The 21367-nt window shown below is 32.6% G+C and overlaps 2 protein-coding genes across 2 annotated transcripts; one reads left to right on the forward strand and one right to left on the reverse strand.

The window, feature by feature from the left end:
* Nucleotides 1–11079: 11079 nt before the first annotated feature.
* LOC139890716 (17.9 kDa class II heat shock protein-like) lies at nucleotides 11080–11581 on the forward strand. Its single transcript, XM_071873624.1, has one exon. It carries the CDS (start codon nucleotides 11080–11082, stop codon nucleotides 11575–11577), a length of 498 nt encoding a protein of 165 aa, XP_071729725.1. The 3' UTR covers nucleotides 11578–11581.
* An 8051-nt stretch (nucleotides 11582–19632) lies between these two features.
* On the reverse strand, nucleotides 19633–20401 carry LOC139887785 (uncharacterized). The gene is made up of 2 exons (XM_071870841.1): nucleotides 19953–20401; nucleotides 19633–19855 (listed from the first exon to the last, which is right to left on the reverse strand). The coding sequence occupies exons 1-2, from the start codon at nucleotides 20399–20401 to the stop codon at nucleotides 19633–19635; spliced, it is 672 nt and encodes a 223-aa protein (XP_071726942.1).
* Nucleotides 20402–21367: the final 966 nt, after the last annotated feature.

A 21367-nucleotide genomic window follows, 5' to 3' on the forward strand; every position in this document is an offset into this window, starting at 1 on the left:
TTAAAGTGAATTATTAAAGTATGAATTATTAAAGTGAATTATTAAAGTATGAATTATTAAAGTGAATTATTAAAGTATGAATTATTAAAGTGAATTATTAAAGTATGAATTATTAAAGTGAATTATTAAAGTATGAATTATTAAAGTTAAAGTAAAGTAAAAGTAAAGTAAAGGTAAAGTTAAAGTATAGTAAAAGTATAAAACTATGTACGTATAATACGCGTATAAAAATATATATAATATTAATTTAAATCGTTATATATATATATATATATATATATATATATATATATATATATATATATATATATATATATATATATATATTAATAAAATAAAATATAAATATCGTTATCTTTATCATACTGGTTAAGTAATGAGTTGTAAAAAAAATAGATTTCTTAAATCACAGTGGACCTCATAACATAGGCCCGTAATCATATCATAATGTATCTGATAATTCAATCATTTGATATTATCTCTTAATTCTGTCGATAAATATATCGAAACAAATATGTTTATGTAAAGTATCATATATCTAATACTTTGTTAATGTTTTCAGTTAATATTATATATTATATATACATATCTATATACACATAATTGTTCGTGAATCGTCGAACACGGTCAAAGGGTAATTGATTACATGAATGTAGTTCTAAACTTTTTGAGATTCAACATTACAAATTCTGCTTATCGTGTCAGAAACATATAAAGGTTAAGTTTAAATTTGGTCAGAAATTTCCGAGTCGTCACAGTACCTACCCGTTAAAGAAATTTCGTCCCGAAATTTGATCGAGGGCGTCATGGCTAACTATAAAAATGTTTTCATGACGAATATGAGTTGATAAATAGAGTTTTATCATCATTGAGTAATATAGATAAAACAATTTGATTACGCGAAGAGTATAAGTGAAGCTATCGCAAGAGAGTGAAATGAGTAAACGTATATTCGTTTTAACCGATGACGTAGTTATGATTGATTTTCGGAATTCTTGGGATTTAAAGAAAATCTTTGCAATAAGATTTGGTTCTTCGGCGATTAAGGAAATCAAGATCTTCTTTGATTAAATGCGATAATCTGTCTCGATTTCTCTGTCTGATATTTTACTATAATTCTACCCCTTTCGTTTCTTTATTTCCACAGCTCATACCTTCTAGTCTTTCTCCCCAATTAATACTTTAAAGCAGTCGTTAATATGCTTCATCCAGTATTGATTCTTGATATACTTTTAACTTTCATATCTGTCATTCTTCTTTTTCATCTACCACCGGAGGAAGTTATTTTCTTCTACCATTACCTTGGGGTTATTGTGTTTTTCATTCCCCCGTGTCTTTATATTGCTATACGCATTTATATACACGGTTTGTAATTTCGGGGTTGTTATCGGGATTTATATTCTCCATTATATTTCGGAGCTTCATGCTTTCATTTTCTCTTCCCGATCTTAAGTCAAGCGGATAATAGTCCAGAATTCGTAGATATGAATTTTTGGATGAACATAGTTAATGTTCCAAGAAGAAAATCGTAATGGCACGATCTTGATTTGGCAAATTACCAGAATATCCAAAAATATAGAGCTATCAAGATGATATGTTCTTAATATGTTTGAAAATTGGGTAGAATGTAAGATTCGTGTAAACAGTACATGATGACGGTATGTTCTGTGAATCATCACGTTCCATTAGAAACTCAGCATGACTCACTGTAATATAATCACGTTGATCAAGTGTCATTATATTATACTAACTCATGCTTCAGTTCCCAACACTACTTCAAAAACATTCCTATTTTAAATTCAATTTTTTTTTTTAAATTTAGAAACTAACACAGTTTCTTTTTATGTTGTAACGCAGATATTGCGAAGAGATAAAAGATATCGGATAAGAATAGTTGTGAAAATATCTTCAGGAATATCGAAGATATTATAATAAAAGATACGATAATATGGATGATGAAGAAGATTTGTCTATGAAGGTTTAGAATAAGAAGTAAGGTGTTTGCTAACGATTTCAGTAGACACTGAATCATTTGGATCCTTTGACGGTAGGTTTAGTCTTTGTGATTTGTCCACAGCCTCCTTCATGGTCTGCTCAATCCGTTTTCCAGTTTCAAACCTTCTCTTTTTCTCAGCTTTACCACCATACTATTCTTTATCATCAAACTTTTGACTGTTAAAGTCATTTACAGTTTTTGCTGCTTCATCAGCATTTTTCCAATTTCGGAGAACTAGTTCATAGTTTGGGATGTTTTTCAGAAAATTCACATTCGAAGTATGTAAGTCTAGGAGATAGACGTTATATGTATAACTTTTGACGTAAAATTGTCGCGAAATTCAAAATACTGATTGCTAATTCCCAGTAGTTGGTGTGACAATTATTGTTACAAGATGTAGGTGAGTACATGATGGGGTTTTAATGAATAAGTATAGTGGCTTTTCGGAGAGGCTTAAGTCGAAGGTTAATGAAGTTGTTGATAAGTTTACTGCTAATGTGGCGAGATATGAAAGGTTCCCCGGTAACAATGATTAAGGGGTAATTGTTATAATAAGGTTTATTCGTATAAACAAATGAAGGTGATTTGCTGGAGCTGTGACAAAACTGTCTATTTTAGAAAGAGATTGAAAAATTATATTTGGTAATAAATATCAAAGGATCTGACACGGATACGTGTTAAACTATAACTTTGGTTTCGAGAGCTTTTCAGATGCATGACAGTGGGTAATATGTGGTTGGATCATCATCTCGCATGTCTTTAGGAATTTCGAAGTGTTTGAACACATATTGTAATTGTTAATATGCATATGATGTTCTAAGATTTTGAATGATACAAATATTTTTATGAGTTCCATGAATAGAAATGAGGTTCTAGGACAGTTTTGAAGTCAAAGTATAGTTTTGAAAGATGTAGGAATCTAAGAGTGATGCTTTCGGTTATATCTTGAATCGAATTCTGAGATTTCAAAATCAGAATATGTAATTAGATTTTGAATGAGTATGGTTGTTTTGATTTCTATAAAAGAATGTATATTGTTGTGAAAGTAGAGAGTATAATGGATTATTTGCTGAATCAGATTCGAAGAATGTAACATATTAATTGTGAATTTATATATCTCTCGGGTATTACCTACCCGTTAAAAAAAATTTCAAAATTAATATTTTATACAAAAGAATTTTATTACAGTCTTTATGGAAATATATATGTGTATATTTCTTCAGATGTAATATTGATTTAATGAGTTAATATTAAATTAAACTCATTTGATTTATGGTTAAGGCTAAGATAGATAATTTCTAAACTTTAGAAATTACATAATCGCTGTAGAATGTTTCCCCAATGAAGTTATGAATCAATACTTCATCGTTGTGGTATTCCTTGGTATCTACATGGCGTATGACGTCGATGCTCGTGGGATAGCTTGTGAAGTTGAGGTTTGCGATGCGGTTGTTGTTGGTGGTGGTAATAGTACTGTTGATGTTGTTGATGGTGGTACTGGTTGTGCTGCTGGTGCTACTGCTGGTGTTTGTAACCTTTGCACCATATTCTCCAAAGCCACTACCCGAGCGCGAAGCTCGTTAACTTCTTCTATTACACCGGGGTGATTGTCGGTTCGGACGAGCGGATAAATAAGATCTAGAATTTGGTGTAGTATATAATCATGACGAGATACTCTGGAAATGAGAGAGAAAATGGTGTTTCGGACAGGTTCGAAGGTAAGTGCTTCAGGTTCATTGCCAAGAGGGCAATGTGGTGGATGAAAGGGATCGCCTTCTTCTTGTCTCCAATGGTTAAGTAGATTACGAACCCATCTCTTATTCATCCAGAATAGATGATGGCTAATTGGTTGATCCATTCCGGTCACGCTGCTTTCGGAGCTCATGTGGAAATCCATATCGGCATAGCTGTCGGAATCCGAGGAACTCGAACTGGTTGAGGGATCCATCTTGTATGATCAGGGAAAGAATTTTTTTGGTAAGAAATAGATTGTAGAATTTAGATTTGGTATTCTTCAATATATAATTTACATATGTATATATAATACCAAAATCCCATAAATTACGGAGGAATCTTTAAAAGATGTCAGTCAAAGTTCACAGTAACAGATATGCTAAGATAAGAATTCGTCTATACACTATTATGCAATAAACATAGGAAAACGTGTCTAGACTTAAGAATGATAAGCAGGTAATTTCCTAAGAATGGTAAGTAGATGATTTCCGACTAAAAATGATAAGCAAAACTTTTGACATGCAGACACGGTCGAAGTCCAGACTCACTAATGCATCTTAACAACTATCAGTTAGACACACTAATGCAAGACCTGGTTCACTAAGACCACCGCTCTGATACCAAATGAAAGGATCCGTTCATATACATTATAAACGATTCACAATAGTTGATTACATCGCGAGGTATTTGACCTCTATATGATACATTTTACAAACATTGCATTCGTTTTTAAAAGACAAACTTTCTTTACATCAAAAATTGACGGCATGCATACCATTTCATATTACATCCAACTATAATTGACTTAATATTAATCTTGATGAATTCAACGACTCGAATGCAACGTCTTTCAAAGTATGTCTTGAATGACTCCAAGTAATATCCTTAAAATGAGCTAATGCACAGCGGAAGAATTCTTTAATACCTGAGAATAAACATGCTTTAAAGTGTCAACCAAAAAGTTGGTGAGTTCATTAGTTTATCATAATCCATCATTTCTGTAATAGTAATAGACCACAAGATTTCAGTTTCTATAAATATCCGTACACTCGCAAGTGTATAAAAGTATTCTATAAGTTGTAGGCACCCGGTAACAAGCTTTAACGTTCATGTTTTACCCTCTGAAGTACACCAGATCAGGTGTGTTTAAAATAACCTCGAAGTACTAAAGCATCCCATAGTCAGGATGGGGTTTGTCAGACCCAATAGATCTATCTTTAGGATTCGCGCCTACCGTACATAGACAAGTAGTTTAATGTTACCAAGCTAAGGGTATATTTCTGGTTTAAACCCACATAGAATTAGTTTTAGTACTTGTGCCTATTTCGTAAAACATTTATAAATCAGCGCATGTATTCTCAGCCCAAAAATATATATAAAAAGGGAGCAAATGAAACTCACAATACTGTATTTCGTAGCAATTATGTATATGACGGCACTGAACAAGTGCAGTGTTTGTCTCGGATTCACGAACCTATATTAAGTATATATATTTATATGTTGGTCAATATCTGTCTAACAATTTAGGTCAAGTCGTAGTGTATCACAATCCTAATGCTCGAGACCGACATGCAAAAGTCAACAAAAGTCAACTTGACCCAAAATGACTTCCAAAATCTATACATGTTTATTATATAACTTATATATAGTAGTTTTATATATTTAAATATATTTATCAGATCTTATTATACTAAATAATACAAGTCATTTATTAATAAATAAAAATTTATATTAAAATTCATATATGATAAAAATATACTTTTATATATCTCAAATAATAAAATTTATAAAATTCACTTAATATCATAAAAATATAGTGGTATGTATTATTAATGTAATTACATTACGTGTGGTAAAAATATCTTTGTACGCATATTTATTTGATAAAATAATATTGATAATAATAATAATGATAAAAATAATAAAATGATAGTTTCAATAAAAATATTAATTTTTAGTAATAAAGATAATTTTAGTAATAACATCAACTGATAACAGTTATAATAATCGTTTTAATAATAACATTAAAATTAATGATAATTCAGTTAACCATATCTTTTAATCCGTTCATCGAAACCACACGATTTCTAAATGAAAAGTTATTAATTTTTTTCTTCAGATTTTCAACGACATGCATATCATATAACTTATCTCAGTAGCATATGTATCAAATTCGTGATTTATCATAAACTATTTAACGACGAAACTAAGCATACAAATATGCATAATCATATATACTCGAGCACTAGTCAGGGATACACTATTAATATATAAAAGATAAGATATGAATGCTCACGTATCATTATTGTGATTCAATATTGCAGGAAAGTACGTAGACGCAACGAAAATGATAAACGTTAGGTTGACCTCACGAGCAATACCCTCGATCAATACCCATAACCTTCATAGCTATAACCCATAATTTCCTTAGCTCTATCCCATTTGAAAACTTATTTTGAAATCGTCTGAATATAACTCCGTCGTAGTATTTTATGTACACTAATAATATCTTGAAATAATACTAAGTAAATATATATATATATATATATGTAATTCGATTGAGAGAGTTTAGAGAAATATATTTTCAAGTTTCTATGAAATAATGAAACCTATTGAATTCTATTTATAATAGATTTTTGAATTATTAAAGTGAATTATTAAAGTATGAATTATTAAAGTGAATTATTAAAGTATGAATTATTAAAGTGAATTATTAAAGTATGAATTATTAAAGTGAATTATTAAAGTATGAATTATTAAAGTGAATTATTAAAGTATGAATTATTAAAGTGAATTATTAAAGTATGAATTATTAAAGTGAATTATTAAAGTATGAATTATTAAAGTATGAATTATTAAAGTTAAAGCAAAGTAAAAGTAAAGTAAAGGTAAAGTTAAAGTATAGTAAAAGTATAAAACTATGTACGTATAATACGCGTATAAAAATATATATAATATTAATTTAAATCGTTATATATATATATATATATATATATATATATATTTAATAAAATAAAATATAAATATTGTTATCTTTATCATACTGGTTAAGTAATGAGTTGTAAAAAAAAAAATAGATTTCTTAAATCACAGTGGACCTCATAACATAGGCCCGTAATCATATCATAATGTATCTGATAATTCAATCATTTGATATTATCTCTTAATTCAGTCGATAAATATATCGAAACAAATATGTTTATGTAAAGTATCATATATCTAATACTGTGTTAATGTTTTCAGTTAATATTATATATTATATATACATATCTATATACACATAATTGTTCGTGAATCGTCGAACACGGTCAAAGGGTAATTGATTGCATGAATGTAGTTCTAAACTTTTTGAGATTCAACATTACAAATTCTGCTTATCGTGTCAGAAACATATAAAGGTTAAGTTTAAATTTGGTCAGAAATTTCCGAGTCGTCACACAGACAATATATTTGAAACATATTTTCAACGTCAAAAAAGTATTAAAAATACTTTTCGCACAAGATTCATGCCAAAGCCCATTTAATCTATTTTTGACATAAACCCTAAATTCACTATTTAAAATAAAATCATCCAAACAAGTTATACATATAATATAGAATATATATAGTCTATAGCGATCATCAATTTTATCATACAACCATCAATCCACAAGATCTAATCATTTACTCCTATTGGTTACAAACTTCATAAAAAACATGTTAGAACATAATATATAACATATTTAAGCCTCAACAATTACCAATTTTACTAAAAACAATAAATAACTTGATTCAATCCGTTGTCCTAATTATAATAAAATTTATAAAAACTCAAAACATAAATCGTGAAACAAATCCATAATAATTTAGACACAATTTATACCTGATCTTAAATTTGTTGGTTCGCAGCAAACGATTAAGACCAAATCCTTCAAATATTAAAATAACAAAAAGGATGCTACCGGTTGCTTCTTGTTTCTAATATTAAAATAAGGATAAACAAAAAGGGGCAGGATATATGCCTTAATCGGTTAGTCCCTGTGGCGATCCAATTATACATAAAGCATGGTACATGCTTGATTTTAATTAGAGAATCAAATGAAGACAGTAGAGATAAGGGTGAGTTTGGTTCGGTTACTACAAAGAAAAGAACACAAACAAACAAGCACACAAGAGCTAATTAAAGCAAATGAAATGTTATCATAACCTACCCATAATAATTATTTGGTATTTAATATGAGCTTTATCCACTATCTAAAACACAATGCTCATGTTAGGCAGTCCTGACGGAGTCTAATTTAATCAAACATATATTTTCTGTAACCATCGTCTCAAAAGAATTCATTTGTCCACTTAATAAATACTCCACTCATAATCTATTATTTCACTTTTATATTTAGTCATTATTATTTAACCATAATTTAAATATCATATTTAAATCGTATAATAAAAATAATATTATTTATTCGTTTCATCTAGGCCATGAATCTGGGTGTTACAGATGGCAATGGTCACCCGATCCAATGGATATCCATCTGATTCACCCGGTTCGTGATGGATATGGATAATCTAAATGGATATGCATACGGATATGGATGAAGCTAATGGATATGGATATGGATGAAAAATATCATCCACGGATATATTCATTACCACCCGAAATACATATATAAATACATAAATATAGATATATGCAAACACATTTACTATTACATATGCATTTACTGTCACACATACATTTTGCTTCGAACCATATAATGAATAAACTATGTATGCATTTACCATCACCCATATATTACAATAAAACACCCATATCTTAGCAAATAAATATACAAACTACACGTTTAGTTTGTCATAGTTTATGTTAAATAGTATATTTCACGAACTGTGTTGTATCTTCGACAAAGATTACACGTTATATATATGTTTGTTATATTACATTTTTATTTATATAACATATTCGGAAATTTTATAACACTTTTTTAAATATCCATTGGATATTCATTAACCCCCTTAATCCATTGGATATGGATATGGATGGATGAAAAAAATTAAATGGATATGGATATGGATATGGATGAATAAAAACTAAATGGATATGGATATGGATACGGCATCACCCGATCCATATCCGATCCATTGCTATCCCTAATTGTTGGTGTCTGACTTACAAACTATTATTAATCATGTCTATAGAGAGTATATACAATGCAACTTAAAAAATAGTAGATATCTTCGTTGACATATTAACATTCTCAGCCTTAATGAGATCTTAGCTAACCCGATTATCCAACCATTCATTAATATCAAAATACTAAAACTTGGACCAAATCGTGCAACGCACGGGCTTTGCCCAATAGTATTTTAAAGTTAATCAAGTTCTAGTTAACATAACTTAAGTATTAAAAGCTTAGACTTTTTTGTATATTAATTAAAATGAACTATATGTTGATTCCATATGAGGACGTTACTTTTTAATTTGTAAAATATCCTTAACAATATATCAATCGATTTATGTAAAATTGAATAACACGAATCACAATACTTCAAATAATCAACAAGATTACAAGATTCAAACCAAAACTCAATCCAGAAACTAATTACAATCAATCTACAGCAACTATCAACTGTATTCTATAAAGATGAAATACAGGAACACAATCAAGCCACAAGATGTGGAATGATTCAAATCACTCAAAGAGGAAAAGATTGAAATAATCTGGAGAAGAGAGTAAAACGATTTTGAGAGCACAATACGATCGAATAATTGAGTTGTTCAAACCTCAATCTGACATCTCTTCCTTTTTTATATCAGCAGATATAAACTTTGGCAAAATGGCAGTAAAGACCCCTCAACTCTTCAAGTTGGAAGAACCAACACAAAACTTATATAGAAATGAAATCCAATAAATTATACAGGCTTCTTAAGCTGCTACACTTCTTAGACTATAAGCATAACTTGATCAAATTCATAACTGCAACTAGAATAGCTTTACGATCAACTGTAGTACAACAACTTGTAAACCTGTAAAACATTCTAGAACAAACCGCAAGTAAGAACAAATTAATATCAAAAGGTTTCAAAATAAGTTTGTTATAATGTATCATTTTGAATAATTTACTTACGTTATTTAATTGTATCCGGGGGTGGGATTGTACTATACTAACAATTTTGATCCTGGGTGATTGAGTTTGCGTCGATTTTCTTCGGGGTGTATATGTTTTAGTGTGTGTACATGTTTAGTGTGTGTATATGTTTAGTGATTATGTTGTAATAGTGCATCTGCAAGCTGTGATGCTTCTTTGTGTGTATTCGGAGGTGACGTTGGTGGCTTTTGTTTTGCCCCTCATCTCCACTCTCATTTAAATTTGTATATAACAAGCAATTGGTCCACCGCGCGATGCTGCGGTAAACTTAAGAATTTAGAAAAGTCACAGGTTATCGCAAAAAGTTGCTGGTTGTTACATACAAAAGGTTATTATATGAGTTTGCATACATTGCATAATCACATGCTCTTTTTGATCTTGAAATGTCTTTCCTGCACTTGTAGTTAGCGAAAGTTGTCCAACATGACTGTAACATCCGGAATATATTAACACAATTTAATAAGGCACCCTAAAACATAGTAGCCCGAGATATTTAGCCTTTTTTGAAAAGCGTCCATTTTGTGTATAGGTAGTTGCTTTGTGTTCGTAAAATTATTTCGAGTTGAACCGTGGTTTCGAAAAAATATAACGCGTGACGAGCGAGAATATGTGGTCCGTTGAAGATTTAAGTGATTTTTTTTAAGTTTTTTCATTTAGAAATATGTAATTTTTACTTTAACCCTTGGAATTTGGGGTGTTTGACATTTGATAATAAAGAATGCTTGTGAGTACAACGATTTAAGCGGAACGTACAACTACTTGAAGTATGAAAGTGAGTTACTATTCATGAATAGTAACCCAAATTTGCTCAATTATATATATGTATATAATAATATATATATAATAGTCTAAGTCTAGTTTGCTTTTTTTTTAAAAAAAATTGTATCCGTACCAATATCAAAATAATAATTTAAATGCTACAAAACTAATATGTACAGTATTTTATACGGAGTACTAATTTGCCTTTACACAATTACACGAGGTGCGAAATAAACACTTTGTACCCTGTCAAACAAAAGACACGTGTCTTATTTCCCAGGATCATGAAAAAATTCACCTAGAACCTTCTCGTTTCTTTGCACCTGTTCTTTCAAGAAGCTTCTTTTCATCCTTATATATTCAATCCCCATTTCAATTCATCATCGTACTGCAACTCGACAAAAGATCGCAATTCGCATTCATATTCACATTATTATTCAAATCGCGCATTCGTGGAAAAAAAAATGGACGTCAGTTTGATGGGATTCGACACTCCATTCCTCCTTCACAACCTTCACCACATTCTCGAGGCAGCCGACGACAGCAACAAATCGAACAACGCCAACAACAACGCGGGACCTACTCGAGCATACGTACGTGACGCAAGAGCAATGGCTGCAACACCAGCAGACGTGAAAGAGTACCCAAATTCATACGTTTTCATTATTGACATGCCCGGATTGAAATCAGGGGATATTAAGGTTCAAGTGGAAGACGACAACGTTTTGATGATAAGTGGTGAAAGAAAAAGAGAAAATGAAGAAAATAATAATAATGGCGTAAAGTACGTGAGGATGGAGAGAAGGATCGGGAAGTTTATGAGGAAGTTTTCGTTGCCGGAAAATGCGAATACGGACAAAATATCTGCAATTTGTCAAGACGGGGTGTTAACCGTTACCGTTGAAAAACTGCCTCCGCCTGAGCCTAAAAAGCCCAAGATGATTCAGGTTCAGGTTGCTTGAATAATCGAACCCTAATTTGCAATGCATTTGTGGTGATATCTGTTTGAAATAAATATTTTGATTTTGTGAATTAGGATGATGTTATGAGTGATGTGGTCTGCAAAACTATTAATGTCTTTAAATTGTTCTGTTTTACCCTGTGTATGTAATGGAATATCTTTAATGAATCCGCTTTAATTTGAGTGTGTGTTGATTTCTTTTTTCAATTCAGTGTCTGTTTATTTACTATAATAACGCGATTAAAATAAACTAGCTATGCTTGGAAACACGTTATCACCTAATCATTCAAAATTTAAATTACCATTACCAACTATCAGACAAAATTTTATAAATAGTACTATTTATTTTTTTAATTTTCAAACTTAACACATTTACTTTTATTAAAATACAAATCGAACCCTCACTTTATACTATTTGTTTTTTCAATTTTTACAAATTTAACCCTTTTACTTTTTTTAAAATACAAATCGAACCTTACAAACTTAATCCCTTTATTTTTATTAAAATATAAATCGAACCCTACAAACTTAACCCCTTTATTCACTTTTTCAATTTTTACAAATTTAACACTACTTTTATTAAAATACAAATTGACCCCCACTTTATACTATTCGTTGTTAACCCTTTTACTTTTATTAAAATACAAATCGAACCCCACAAACTTAACCTTTTTACTTTTATTAAAATACAAATCGAATCCACAAACTTAACCTCTTTACTTTTATTAAAATACAAATTGAACTCTCACTTTATACATATATTCTAAATTATTATTAATCTCATCACTAACACCAAAAATACTAAATAATAACACCTATCACGCTTTACCGACTTGTATACTGCGCTCAAACAGTAGGACTCACATTGGCCACTACTGTGCTAATTTTTTTTTTCCTCCAACGATAAAAACCGCAACTTTCGTAAAAAGAACAACTCTTCAATGCTACCAAAAGATGTCCAAAAACATTCTTTTTTATAAAATAGATCAACTAACTTTTTTAAAAAAAATAAAATCCGAACGCTAAAAGAAGCAACTTTCATAAAAGGAACAACCCTTCAATGTTAGATGTCGAAAAAAATTCTTTTTTACAAAATAGATCAAGACTTTTTTTTTAACTCGCATTCAAAACGGAGCCCCGGCGCAAAGCGAGGGCTCCACAACTAGTTATATACAATAGAACTATTGAGAAACAGATCAAACACTGACAAAAAAAATAGGTCCAAAAGAAAAAATACGTAAAGTGTTGTAGAGATCTAAAGTAGAAAAAAGGTATGAATTTCTACAGTCTTAGAGGGAGCGGTACAACTCTATAGATTTTTTGAATCTATACTTAATGAACGAAACATGTCGTTTATTAAGTACAGTATGTTGTAAGCATGTCGTAAATAAAACATATTATTTATTACGTATAAAATCATATTTAATTCGTTTATATTTTATTTACTACTTTTAAAGTAGCAAATAAAACATAAGCTAATTTAATCTTAGATTTCTTAGAGAAATAATAAGGCGTTATAGATCTAAAGTAGCAAACAGTGTTTTTCTATAATTTTAGAGGGAGTGTTACTGTTGTCAATATTGTTAGGCCTCAACAGCTTCTCAACAGTTTACAATATTGTTGGGCCTCAACAGCTTACGGTTGTTCAAGTCGAAGTTCATATTTATGGAGTATGCAGTTATAGTTATGTTATTTGTTAGTTTTTAAATTAAAAGATAGAATAGATATTGGTAGTCAATGTTTGACCAGTCATTTGGAAGGTATGAGTGAGACATGGAGTATGTGGATAACACTTGTAGGGCACTAACAAAATACTCCTATTAAATTGGTAGGCCTTACACGTGTTATCCACATATTCCATGTCTCACCCATACCTTTCAAATGACTCGGTCAAATATTGACTACAAAGATCTATTCTATCTTTTAATTAAAAAACTAACAAATGACATAACTGCATACTCCATAAATATGTGGACTTCGACTTGGACAACTGTAGGCTGTTGAGGCCCAACAATATTGACAACGGGCTGTAACTTTGGGCTTAAGATTACCCAACATTCACCCCCGTAATCTTGAAAAAAAAAACTATCTCACTGCCTTTTTTGCTTCGTTTTCTGCTGCTAAACTGCTGCAATTTTTCTGTCATCAACTGTTGAGATTTGCTGTTATTTGCAACTTCTTCGTGCTTTTGTTAACAGCTTCTTTCTTCTGCTGTAAAGTGCAGTTATTTTCTGCACTAAACACCTACTTCTCACTACTGTAAATTTACTATTTCTGCTAAAGGATTGTAACATCCGTGTTACATCCGTCCCACATCGGTTGGATAGGGGAACGAAGCATGCCTTATAAGGGTGTGGAGACCTTTCCTAGCATGACGCGTTTTGGGACCACAAGCGCAGCAGATCCCATAAGAAATCTGCAGTTAAGCGTGCTCATGCGAGAGCACTACTAGGATGGGTGACCTCCTGGGAAAGTGTTCGTCGTGTGTGGTCGCCAAGAAAAATCCGTGAGCAACCTACGGGGGAGACAAGGGTACGTCCCTATCTCTGCAAAGCGGACAATATCATGCTACGGGGAACGTTTTACCTGGGGTGTTACAGATGGTATCAGAGCCAGGCCCCGGATCAAACGTGTACAGCGAGGACGCTGTGTCCATTAGGGGGGAGGATTGTAACATCCGTGTTACATCCGTCCCACATCGGTTGGAGAGGGGAACGAAGCATGCCTTATAAGGGTGTGGAGACCTTTCCTAGCATGACGCGTTTTGGGACCACAAGCGCAGCAGATCCCATAAGAACTCTGCAGTTAAGCGTGCTCATGCGAGAGCACTACTAGGATGGGTGACCTCCTGGGAAAGTGTTCGTCGTGTGTGGTCGCCAAGAAAAATCCGTGAGCAACCTACGGGGGAGACAAGGGTACGTCCCTATCTCTGCAAAGTGGACAATATCATGCTACTGCCTGCTGTTCTTTTGTGTTTTCTGCTACTGCGGTTTTTGCTACTGCATTTTTTTCGTGCTGCGTTTTTTGCTTGCTGCACTTTGCTGCTTTCTGCTGCAACTCTCTGCTTGTTACTTCTAATCACCGGTGATTACTTGCTGCTGCTAATTTGTTGAATTTTCTGCTCATAAATATTTTCTGCTCATAAATTCAACCCTGCTACTGGTTTTTTCTTGATCAAAAATATGATCAACCCTGCTGCATCTTTTTCTTATGATGATGCTTTTCTTCTACTACTTTCTTGATCTTCCTGCAATGACCATTCGTTGCCTGCGTTTTTTGATGATCAAGGGTGATCATACCTGCTACTACAACTGCTTTCTTTCTAGGAATCAGTATCTACTTCCTGCTCTAGATACCAAATGATGGAACATTGTTCCTTCCATGCTTCATTACTCACAATATACTCAATTATATATTATTGAATATATAAAGACAATGAAAAATATACATATGACTACATTGTTAATCTCTCTGCTCTATTAAAAAACCATCGTACAAACCTTTAAATACTGGAGTATGAAGTAATAACTAACCATTAACAAAATACTCCTATTAAATTGGCAGTGCCCTACACGTGTTATCCACATACTCCATGTTTCACCCATACCTTCCAAATGACTCGGTCAAACGTTGATTTTATAGTTAATAAACGTCATGAAGCATGAAATATCAATTATTAAAGTACCAAGGGTCACGTTGTGAGAATTTCTGAAAGTTCAAATAATTTAGTGGTTAATTCAAGACAAAATTAGGCGGTTAGTTCCAGAACTCAGCTTCAAATTGTATGCTAGGGATTAAAGTTGTTTTTCAACATGGTTGGTTTTAAAGTTTATTAGAATTAAGTTGTTGGTCCCATTACTTGATGCCTGTTACACTTGATCGTTAAACGAAACATATGAGAGGCACGTGATGGACTTAATTGGGTTTATGTTTATTATTCTGGGATTACAAGTTTTAGGGTGTGTTTGGATGAAACTAGCTGGAGCTGGAACTTGTAGTTGGGACTGGAGTTTATTTTTGAAGTTGGTAGTTGGAGCTTATTATTTTCTATAAGTGTTTATAAGTGTTTAGTAAATTAGCTGGAGCTTTTTTCAATTCATAAGCTCTACTTTTTTTCATAAACTACTAGAAGGTGCTTATTTTTTAAGAGCTTATAATTTTCATAAACTCTACTTTTTATGTTTACCAGACGAAGCTTATTGCTTGTAGGTTACTAAAATTATAGGCTCAAGCTCCCATAAGCTCTAATAAGTTGTTGCGCCAAATACACCCTTAGAAGTAAAAGTCGAAAATTGCATTTTCACTCTCTTACTTGCCTCTGAAAACTGCATCTTTGAAGGTAACATTTCGTGATCAATTAATGCCAAGATAAGATTTACAATATGGATCCACCTGAAATTAAAGCAAACAACACTACTCTGTTGACATATATGTTTCAAAACAGGACTTAATCAAGTCATTTTAGATTCAATAAATAAACTGTAAAAACGAGTTTGGGTGCCCTCACGTTGAACGTTAGCTAAATTCATTTAAAAAAAGGAGAAAACATAGAAGCAAGGGACATAAATTGAAAATAGGTAAAAATGACGAAAGTTAAATAAAAAAGGCAAAATATTAACAGTTATATTAATTATAACAACAATAATATTAAGTAAAGTTATTTGAAATAATAAAAAAATTATATGATTGATTTTTAATAATAATAATAATAATAATAATAATAATAATATTAAAATATTAATTAAAGTAAAAAAGCTATGTAGTTGATTCATAAATAGTAAAATGTAATAATAATAAAAGTAAAAGGAGAAAAAATAGAAGCAAGGGACATAAATTGAAAATAGGTAAAAATGACGAAAGTTAAATAAAAAATACAAAATATTAACAGTTATATTAATAATAACAACAATAATATTAAGTTATTTGAAATAATAAAAAAATTATATGATTGATTTTTAATAATAATAATAATAATAATAATAATAATAATAATAATAATAATAATAATAATATTAATTAAAGTAAAAAAGTTATGTAGTTGATTTATAAATAGTAAAATGTAATAATAATAAAAGTAGTGGTTGATTTTTAATAAGTGAAAAGTATAAAAGTAAAAATTATGTAGTGGATTTGTAATAAGTGATATGTACAAATCAAAAGTTTTTTGGTTGATTTGTAATAAGTGAAAAGTTATACGTTAATTTGTAAAAAATAAAATTTTTTGTGTCAATAAAAAGTTACGTGGTTGATTTTGTTTTTTTGTTTTAAATACGATGTTGCAATATATTGAATGCAAATACAAAAAAAAAATAAAAAATGATTTTTCACTCTACACAAACTCAAACTTTATTAGATTTGAAGATGTAGTTTATAAACATGTATGAAATAGAGTCAGGTGGTTATTTGGTGGCCAATGTTTTTTTTTTTTTTTTTTTTTTGAAAGGCAAGATAATATATTATATAAATGACAAAGATACAACAAGGTCACAACCTTACAATGACAAGGTTGGGCGTAAGAAATCACGAGCTACAAACTAGGGTGCAAAGGTTGTAACCCGCACTAAAACTACACATTTAAATACAAAGATGGATTAGATAACCAACTAAGGCACTCGATCTTTTTTCCTTTAAGCCTACACGAGATCCATTCAAATGACTTCACTTGTATTTCGTAGACTAACACCGGTATAATTGACGAATTCTTGTGAAAAACTCCCATATTCCGATTCTTTCAAATATAATATGTACATACCCACTCGACGGCTTGCCAATTTTTTTTGCCAAGAGAGGATACTGCATGTGAAGTTTTACCTTGTAAAGAATCGGAAACACATGATACATAGCAATTACCGAGATTCCACCACTTATACACCCGATTCCACACGTCCGATGCATATCTACACAAAACAAGGGCATGATCAACCGATTCGAGGTTGTCGTCGCAAACGGGACATCGAACACTATGAAGATCGATGCCTCGCTTATCGAGTTCCAACCTAACCGGTGTTCGGTTCCTCAATGCCCTCCACACAAAAATTTCCAACTTTCTAGGTACAAGGTTATTCCTTAACGTTTTGAGCGAGGATGAAGAGGAATTACCAAGAATACATGCATCAAGTAGTGATGACAACCTTTTTTACCGTGAATTCTCCGTTATTTGCAAGAGACCACTTCCATGATTCTTGAGAGTTAAAATCGAAAGAAATAGAACGTAATAAATTTTCTACTTCTTGCAATTCACTCAAGGTTCTACCAGATGGCTCACGCGACCAAGCCCAATTAAAACGAATTGACCCATGATTTGCGAGGCCTGGCACATGAGAAACTCGAGCTGAAGGGACTGTTGGAAGAAGATTAGATGATATACAAGCTGCTACAGGTACTGTGTTTGCGACAGAGGATGATGTCAACGCTGTGTTTGCTGAATTCGACGGTCCAGGAGGTATAAAGGAAGCAGAAACAGCAGGTGTAGCACCTGACCGCGAACCACCTCCTGCCCCTGATCTGAGAGGGTTTGTTGTCAAGAAAACTCGATCACTAATAGAGGCTTCAATTTTTGTTTCTAGCTTAAATAGTCTTGGGAACAAATTCTTCAAGAAATCCGAACCGCACCAATTTTCAATCCAAAAAGGCGTGGAGCTTCCATCACCGATTGATTTCTTGAAAGAAGTTTTAAAGGGAATGTGAAGATCTTCAATGATATTTCCTGCAAAAATAATGTTGTGCCAAATACCCGAGGCCGAGCGATGAGCAATCCCATCACTCAACCTCAAGCCACCGTTAATTCCATAAATACTACGAATAATTTTAACCCAAAAGCAATTGGTTTCGAATTTGAACCTCCACCACCACTTGCCCAAAAGGGAAATATTTTTACTTTTTAACGACCCGATGTTTAGTCCCCCCTCCCCATAAGGTAAGAAAGTAGTGTCCCAATTAACCCACAAAATTTTAGAACCCTCGAGATCCCCACCCCAAAAGAATGAACGTCTCATACTCTCAAGAAGATTAAGCACACAAGGTGGGGCACGAAAAAGCGTGAAATAATACAAGGGGAGACTATTAAGCACCGATTTTAGAAGAACTAATCTCCCACCAAAAGACAACGTCCTCATTTTCCATTTCGATAGCCTTTTTTTTAAACTTTTCAATCACCGGATACCAATCACCAACTTTTTTCATTCTAGCTCCAATTGGAAGTCCAAGATACATAAAGGGGAATTTACCGGCTTGGCATCCCATTCGATTTGCTAATAATTCCACATCACCCGAATCGACCCCAACCCCGTAAAGACAGCTTTTTTGGAAGTTTACTTTAAGACCCGACGATGGCTCAAAGCACTTTAAAATTTTGAAGAGGTTTCAGGCGTTTGTTGTAGACCATTCACCAAGAAACGTAGTATCGTCCGCATATTGTAAATGGGAAACTACTACTTTATCTTTCCCGATTTCAAGTACTTTAAAAAGACCTTGATCAACCGCGGCTTTAGTAAAAATGTTAAGACCTTCCGCGGCAAGAATAAAAAGAAATGGGGAGAGAGGGTCACCTTTCCTAACGCCTCTCCCCATACAAGATTCACGGGTAGGAGAACCATTTATAAGATGGAAATACTAGCCGAATTAAGACATGCAAGAATCCTTTTACACCATTTATCACCAAACCCCATACTCGACATCACTTCCATGAGAAAATTCCAATTTAAACTATCAAAAGCCTTCTCGAAATCGACTTTGAAATTAATACCTTCTCTTTTGTGTTTTTTCAAAAAGTCTATGGATTCGTTTGCAATAAGGATACCGTCTAAAATGTAGCGATCCTTCAAGAAGGCACTTTTTTCTGATCCAATAAGCCTTGGGATTACCTTCTGTAAACGGTTGGAAAGTATCTTGGCCACTATTTAATAGAAACTACCAATAAGGCTAATGGGACGATAATCATTAATGATAATAGGGTCACTCTTCTTAGGAATCAAAGTAACGAAAGAAGCATTGCACCCTTTTGAAAACTCGCCCTTTTCCCAAAATCATGTGATAGCATCGATTACATCATCCTTTATTATTCCCAAAATTTCTTGAAGAATCTCAAATTAAATCCGTACAGTCCGGGTGCTTTCGTGCAACCACAATCGTGGATGGCTTCAACAATCTCCTCCTCACTAATTGGAGCCTCTAAACCCCTAGCCTCATCAATAGACAAATTAGGATACGAGAGATCAACAAGGCAAGGTCTAGAGGTCGTATTCCTTAAAACGACTCTTGAAATGGTTGTAGGCTGCTTCCTTGATATCATTAGGATTTTCACACCATACCCCGTTAATGGACAAACCTCTAATGTTGTTCTTGTTGTAACCCCTTTTGATCACCGAGTGAAAGTACCTAATGTTTTCATCCCCTTCAAGAATCCATCGGATACGAGCTTTCTGCTTTAACATATTCACTTTAATCCTATCTCTTTGTATCCACTCTTTCCTGGCCTCCAACCATTGTTCCCTTTCTTCGTCATTTATACACCCTAACTCTGCTTTAAGCTCAAGTGTATTTGTGATGGATTTGAACATTTCAATTTCCCCTTCTAAATTACCAAACTTGACAATACTTTTCGATTTTAATGCAAGCTTGGTGCTTTTTAATTTATTTCTCAAATGGCAGTCTAACCGAGAGTCGCCACCAACTTCTTCCACCCACACCTCTTTAATAACTTGGTCAATCCCATCAATATCAAGCCATTCTTCAAAGATCTTAATAGGTTTCGGGCCAAAATTCCTATCATCATCTTTCAAAATAATAGGACAGTGATCTGATTTATCGGGATATAGTGCAAGCATTTAAAGACAACTCCAAAGGTTATGAAAAGCTTCATTTACTAGAAAACGATCCAACTTGCTAAACTTGAGGCCATCATCACTTACCCGAGTAAACATTCTCCCCCAAGGGAATATCAATTAATTTCGAGTTGTCTATGAATTCATTAAACAACCTCGCACGACTTTCAATAAATTGACAATTGAATCTTTCACCTTCTCCTCTTACCTCATTGAAATCTCCGCAAACCACCCATGCTTGATCGCTATCCCTTGAGATAGTGTTGTGAAGATGATCCCAAAATATTTTTTTATTATGGTCATCATGGGGACCATAGACGTTAATAACATTTATCTCCTTTTGAGACCTCTTCCAAACACTTCGAACACCAATGTAAAAATCATATGAAATTGAATCAGTAGCATCAAAAACATCTGTATTCCAAATAATTAACTACCCTCCCGACTTCCCGACCATCTCCTTTTGAATAAAATTACAATTATTATTTCCCCAAACGACCCGAATCCATTACAAATCGACACTGTGCAGTTTTGTTTCTTGTAGAATTACAAAATTTGGTTTCTGGACATGACAAATACCCTTCAACCACCTGACTTTACTATCTCTACCAACCCCGAACCCTCTAATTTTTAATGAAAGAAAATTAATGATGAAAACATAAAAAACTGAAACAACAGTGGCCAACAAACAGGTTATTGGGGTGGTTTTTCCACCCAACTCAACGCCAATTTACCCCCAAACTCCTTCAATCCTTCATTAGAAACAGAAAAAGAGGAGGTACTGGAACTAGAAACTTGCCTGTTACTTGTCGAATTTTTTTGAGGAACATTCTGTTTGTTTGCACAGGACGAGCAAGTTGATTTCATTGGACCTTTAATTGCACGATCACTCCTTTCCACTGATTTCACATTCAAAATCCTGGATGAAGTCTTCCATTTGTGAAGGCTAGAGAAGCAGCAGTTATTTTT

Source organism: Rutidosis leptorrhynchoides, chromosome 2 (genome assembly GCF_046630445.1).
Source record: "Rutidosis leptorrhynchoides isolate AG116_Rl617_1_P2 chromosome 2, CSIRO_AGI_Rlap_v1, whole genome shotgun sequence".
NCBI classification, from domain to species: domain Eukaryota; kingdom Viridiplantae; phylum Streptophyta; class Magnoliopsida; order Asterales; family Asteraceae; genus Rutidosis; species Rutidosis leptorrhynchoides.